Source organism: Hesperophylax consimilis, chromosome 15 (assembly GCF_061612785.1).
Source record: "Hesperophylax consimilis isolate HC1 chromosome 15, BYU_Hcon_1.0, whole genome shotgun sequence".
Lineage (NCBI taxonomy): Eukaryota > Metazoa > Arthropoda > Insecta > Trichoptera > Limnephilidae > Hesperophylax > Hesperophylax consimilis.
The window spans coordinates 48,721-55,199 of NC_142850.1; the positions used below are offsets into that span (position 1 = coordinate 48,721).

At 34.6% G+C, this 6,479-nt stretch overlaps 1 protein-coding gene across 1 annotated transcript in view; it reads right to left on the bottom strand.

Moving 5' to 3' along the window:
* LOC149417141 (uncharacterized) overlaps positions 1-3,103 on the bottom strand; it is a gene marked incomplete at its 3' end in the record, with an annotated part of 51,816 nt that extends 48,713 nt beyond the window's left edge. The window contains 3 exon segments of the mRNA XM_089640547.1: positions 318-523; positions 2,006-2,111; positions 2,782-3,103. Coding sequence (XP_089496673.1) covers positions 318-523; positions 2,006-2,111; positions 2,782-2,910 — 441 coding nt within the window.
* Between the last annotated feature and the right edge of the window lie 3,376 nt (positions 3,104-6,479).

Sequence of the window (6,479 nt, forward strand, 5' to 3'; positions counted from 1 at the left end):
AGCTCCTGGAGCTCAACTTATGGAGAAATAGAATAATAACGAAAAAATTATTTATAAGTCTGCATATTGTAATCATTTATAATGTTAAATAATAAATAAAAAAAATAAAAAAAATATAACAAACAATTGACCAGTTATAAGTAGCCGAGTAAAAAAATGGATCAGGTTCCCACGCAGGTGTGGTGGGTTCAATTCCGCCGCTACCTAAGTCCTCCATCATTGTACAAGCCACATCTTCCTCTTGTAATGATGGTAGTAGGAGTTTTTCAAATATTTTCAGGTTATTTGTGATCTGGGAATGTTGATCTTGCTCATACCATATTCTGATTAGAGTTTGGCGTGGTGGGGTTCACTATCATGATAGCCGTGTGACTGGTGTGGGGGCTGTGTCCCCCTAGGATGCTGCCGTAGGGGGCGCTTTCCTCGGCACTGTCCAGCAGGTCGCGCTGGCGGAGCACCAGAGTGCGGGGCTGCGGGCGGACTGGCACGAACCTGCTGCCGCCTTCGTGAGTCGTGGAAGAATCTAGGTGGATACATTGATTAGACCACAATAATAGGTGGAGACACGTCAACATAATGCATGCATCATTTTGTTATGTGAATACAGCACAACAGTCCACACTGCTCCCAACCATCTGGAGACAGTGGAATTACAGCATCCCAATGGATAGTGAGCAGAGGAAGGAGAAGGGTAGAGGAAGGTGGGAAAGTACTTGGATATTCAGATTTAGTCACCAAACAAGGCCAAAAGCCAGTTCAAGCAAAGTATCTATTCTGATTGGTGGTCTTTCTCCAGGGCAATACTGGGCATAGCATCCACTCTGCATAAATATTTAAAGTTTTTTTTTATGTGAATACTGCACATGAGTCATGTCTTCAAAAAATTTCATACCAATTTAAAGAAACATTTTGAAAACTTTTTTTAAAGCTTTTTCTTCCTCACTCCTTCCCCTCCCCAGTACTTTCAGCCCCACAACACACTACAACTGGGGATGCCATATTCTCACTGGTTACAGGCAGTTCAAAGAACCGGACCTCATGTCCAAATTATGTTTCTAGTCTTCTCTTATATAAATCGAAAGCAAAATTTCCTGTAAAATCATAATATTTGTAAGTAGGTACTTAAATACCTACCTACTTAATTAATAATCAATTCACAGTCTATCAATATTTTTTCCATGCAGTGTCAATTAACAATAAACAAATTTAAAGTAGACAAAGAGAACTGCAACGTTCAATACAAAATTAGGTAAGTTGCTGAATTCCGCCTCAACATGCAATTAAAAAAAAATAACACTAGATTTCAACTTACTTACTACTGGGAATAACTATTTAAGTCAGTGGAGATGTAAAACATAAACAAAATAGGTTTTTAGGTTGGTTAGTTTTTAGATTCTCACGGCCAAAAGCATTTTTGTTGTTTGTTTTTGGGGTGTTATGCTGTGTTGCGCTAACTCCTTCTTTAGCCGACGTTTCGGACAGCGTTGCAGTGTCCATCATCAGGGCAGATCCGGTAGATCCGAAGATGTGTCACATCACACATCTTCGGATCTACCGGATCTGCCCTGATGATGGACACTGCAACGCTGTCCGAAACGTCGGCTAAAGAAGGAGTTAGCGCAACACGGCATAACACCCCAAAAACAAACAACAAAAAAGGTTTTTAGGTTGTAAATTTTTTGGTTATTTTAATAATTTATGCGTATTTCCTAACCTTCAAACATAACTTCGATTGAGAAAAAATGGAATGCAATGCATCTTTTACCATCTCCCCAGACATAAACTAAGTTGAAACCAAGTGCTGTTATTAATTTTTTTGCATAATAAGCGTGAGGCGGAATTCGGAAACTTTATTCAAAATTATTCCAAGTACAATCTACTTGTAAATAATTCAGTTAACATAATATGGTTGTAATACAAAATGTAATACTAATACACTATTTTATACATGTGATAACATTAATTGAGTAATCATGGGAAATATTATATAGACTTGAATACCAACCTAATTCAGCGAAATCATTGTCTGTTGGTATGTTGGTCGGCTTGCGGGATTTGTTCTGTGATGATCTCGTATTATGTTCGGATACTGACAGCCAATCCACAGATGTCTGTTATTGGAAATACAATGTTATTAAACACCCAATTATAAACACAATGTTGCTGAGAGCAGAATGTGAATCATTCATGTGAATTTATGTAAATGTGTTATGGCGAGACACTTGATATACCTATTAATAACAACATTCACAAAATATTTTAACACGTAGGAAGACACGTAATTGTAATTTGTCAAACAAATTGCTAACACGAATAAGAACAGAACTTAACACTGAGAACATATCTCAGGGTGAGCAATTTTGTTAAAAATACAAGTTGGGAGTATTTATAAATTACTGTCATTGTGAAATCCACCATATCTAAGGCTTCTTTTTAACAACATTTTATCAAATACCGTACCTTCAAGAAGGTCCTTTTTATATCAAAATGGTAACTTCGAATTCTAGAACCTGGCCATAGTTACACTGTGTTCTATGCACTGCCTACTAATTTTGGAACATCGTAAGCAAACTTATCTAAATTTAGAAGTCTCGTGTGGCAAAAGCGTGTAAGAGAGTTTGGCATTAAGTCAGCAAAATTCAAACAGTTACCGCCTTTTCAATCTGATATACAAATTGCACCGGTGGAATATGAATTGCACACAATTATACGAAATGCCACCACTGCAAGTTCAGTATGCAATTTTGATGATTCTAAAGTGTCTACAAATATTTTGCTTACCGTCATAATATTTGTAGAGTGAATATCTCTACGGGTAGGTGTGACAACTTCTTGAGGAACATTGGAATTATTTCGAGCCTTTGTTTTAGGCACCGTGCCTGTTTGGCGATCGCTCCCTCCAGAGGCCATAATCGTTTTCAGAATGTAGCTGTAACATGTAACACCCAATTATACATTTTCCTTCATAAACGGATGAAAAAATGTTATTCCATATATGCCGCACTTCCGATTAGACAAAAATGCCACTTTAAACGGTGGTTATAGTTTCCGTAAATATTTTTTACACATGTCCAGCGCAAATTGAAAAGCCACACAAAATCATCATAGAATTCCAACTGTCAAGCTAAAATGAAAATGATCAAAATAAGATCAAAATAGTTGCCTTATATAGAAGTATTATAATTTACTCCGGTAAGCAGGTACCCCTTTCAGGTGAAAGTTTTTTTTTTTTTAGGTACTATTTTTGCAAAAAAATATATTGTCATACGAAAAAGGTATGGTACATGGTTAATAAGCACATTGAAAAAAATACTTTGTCTCAGTTAGATAATTATGAGAAGTAAGTATTTCAGTTTCCGGGAATGGAAAACAAGGCATTTTAATGTTTACGATTGTGCACTTGGCGGCCATTGTTATTGCTGGGAATGTTTTAAGGTTAGTATTATTTCTTCGCTTATTTAACCAAAAACATAAATCTTAGAATTAAAAATTGCTTTTTCATTTGTTTTTTTTTTTTTAATTAACAACCTCTATTTAAAATTGTTATGTCAAAACATGGCGCAGAGAAAAGACATCAGGTTATGCGTTTTTTTAACATAATAGCTATTGAAATTTATTATTTTCCATTTTCGGTTACTGAAAAACTTGTTTCTCATTGTTATCTAATAAATCGTTTTTTTTTAATAAAAATTAATCGTGCCTTATGATCGTTTTAGACCACACCTTTTTTCATCCAGTTTGTCTAATACCCCTTTCTCTCAGGGCGATTTTAGTTGATCAAGTCGGAGTTGAATGACACTTGAAAGCTAATCGACAAGTGTGAACAGCCTTTTATCAGAGTTGATCAAGTTTTTAGTTGCACGACAAAAATTGAAAGCCCGTCTACTTTTGTTGTTCAAGTATGAGTCATCGTTCGATTTTCCCGCCGAATCGAAACGTGTGAACATATGTTTCAAGTCGCTTGCGATTTTTATTTCCCTTCCGGTCATGAAAAAATGTATTAAGTGGTCGGATGACATGATGTTTAGATTTATCGATCTATATCAAAGCCATCCCTGTATTTGGGATCAATAGCAAGAATTTTACAAAAATAAGAATGCCCGTGACACTCCAATTAATAATATTATTTTTGTAATGTCACTGTAACTTAGTAGTTATTATTATTAAATAACAAATATCTGAATGTTTCAAAAAATTATATTTTTTTTACCTTCATAACAAATTTTAGGGCATCAACTACTGCAACGAACACTTCTTTTATAAACAATCATATCGTATTTTTTGGAACTCCGTGCATACATCAGACCTGAAGAAGAATCCCCCGTTGAATTTGTAACTTAGTTTTTGCTGGGACAGCCGCGCGCCTGTGTCCTGTTTTTGGATATTTTCTTGAATCTTAGACAACAGTACATCAAATTGTTCTTCCAAAGTTCGTAAATGATTGCGATAGCCTTCGGTATCTTCTAACGCCGTATAATTAAATCCTTATATTCCATTTTTTAGCCCACATAAGAAGGTTTTTGTGCTTTTTCATATTCTAAAGTTCGTTCCGTAAAAGGTCCGAAATCATAGGGACGCGCGCAGCAATAACTTCGCTTGACGCCATCTTGATTAACAAAATCGGTTCGAGCACTGCCATCTCTATAGAAGGCCGTGCTGTAGAAAACCAACTGACATTCAAAGAGTCCTGTTTTTGGGACTTCGTGGTAGCTTTTTTCTATGCGCCAGTATGGATTTTGTAGGCGTCTGGAAAGTGTGTGCAACTGGAACTGATTGAAGTAGTTATTTTACATTTTACATCACGTTTCTGCAATATTTATACTTCATTTTTGTAAAACAATACGTTGGTGGTTATATACGATCGTCAAGGTAAGACATTTTAAATATATTTACAATTTGAACGTAGTAAATGATGTTTTCAATAACTTTCATAATGGCGGATGACGCTTAGCTTTGGATCTGTACAGATTATCATTAGAAATGGTGTAATTTACTAGATAATATAATATAATCTACATAATAGTACTATGTAATAACATGTGTAGAGCTTTCTGAGAGAATAATAGGGCAATTCATAAGCCGCCACGTTTTTAGTAGGCACTTGGAAATGATACTTCGTTTCAACTCGATTGTTGATTTGTTTTCAAAGTGAAATTTGATTTGTTTTGAAAATACGTAATATATTTACTAATGGATATTATTTTCAGATGCCTCATAAGTGCTGTGTTCCCGGATGCAAAGCAAATTACACCAGTTCTCTGAAGAAGGAAGGAGCGGTTACCATCTTCAAATTTCCAGCAGAGGAAGAACGCAGACAGTCATGGATCAGGGCCATTCCTCGCAAACATTGGATTCCAGGTGCTTTCGCTGCCATTTGCATCAATCATTTTGACAAAAAGGATATTATATCGCACCCTAAAAAACCAAAATTGGCCATCGGATCTACACCAAGTATTTTTAAAGGTTTGCCAAGTTATTTAACAAAGAAAAAGGCACTGGATAGAGTGAATCCCGAAAATATGAAGTTAAAAATAAAACACCGACACGAGGAAGAAGTTGAACTTTTCTTTCAAAGTGACACAATAGTGAATTATAGTGATTTTGTTATAAATATGCAAATAAAAATTAAACTCGGTGAGTGGAATGTAAAAACTATAAATGACATAACATATTTATACGCCACAAACTTTGATAATGTAGATAAACATTTATATTTAAGTTCTCAAGTTGTAGTTGACCATAATCTGAATATCAAAGTATTTGTCGGAACAAATGAACTTTCTCATAGTGAATTGAAGTGATTATTCCCCAAAACTATGATATTGAGTTTATGGTCACAATTAGAAAATTTGTTGGTACGATATCATAATATTAATATAGATGACAATGTTAATTATGAAGACAAGAGTCAGAATACTGTAAATAATCATTTATTAAAAGCTCATATTTATTTAAAGTCCGCACTAGACGCTGCCAGTAGTCTTGAATATGAATTTAAAAACTCTTTAGAACTACTTTTAGATCAGGTTAGTTTATTAACATCAAAAAGGAGACGATATGGTACTACCACTTTAATCTTTGCTTTCATGATTTACTCGAGGTCTCCTACATGTTACAGATTAATTAAAAATGCAAAACAATCGTATCTCTTCAAATAAAAAAAGTAATACAAGAAAACTTATAACATATTGTAATTAGTTAATATTATAGTTAGGACGGGTTGTTTCGGAGAATTTGAACAATTCATCAAATTTCAACGTTCATTTTCGGGTTCTGTGAAAGTCCTATTCAAGTTCTGTTATTATATCTTTGTAGGCTAGTTGTTTGACAAAACTGAAATAAATACAGAACTTGAAAAAATCTTTCACAAAACTTGAAAATGAACGTTGAAATTTGATGAATTGTTCAAATTCTCCGAAACAACCCGTCCTTAGTGTTCATCTTTATTTTTTATCAATATTATTGTTGATTTGAAAGAT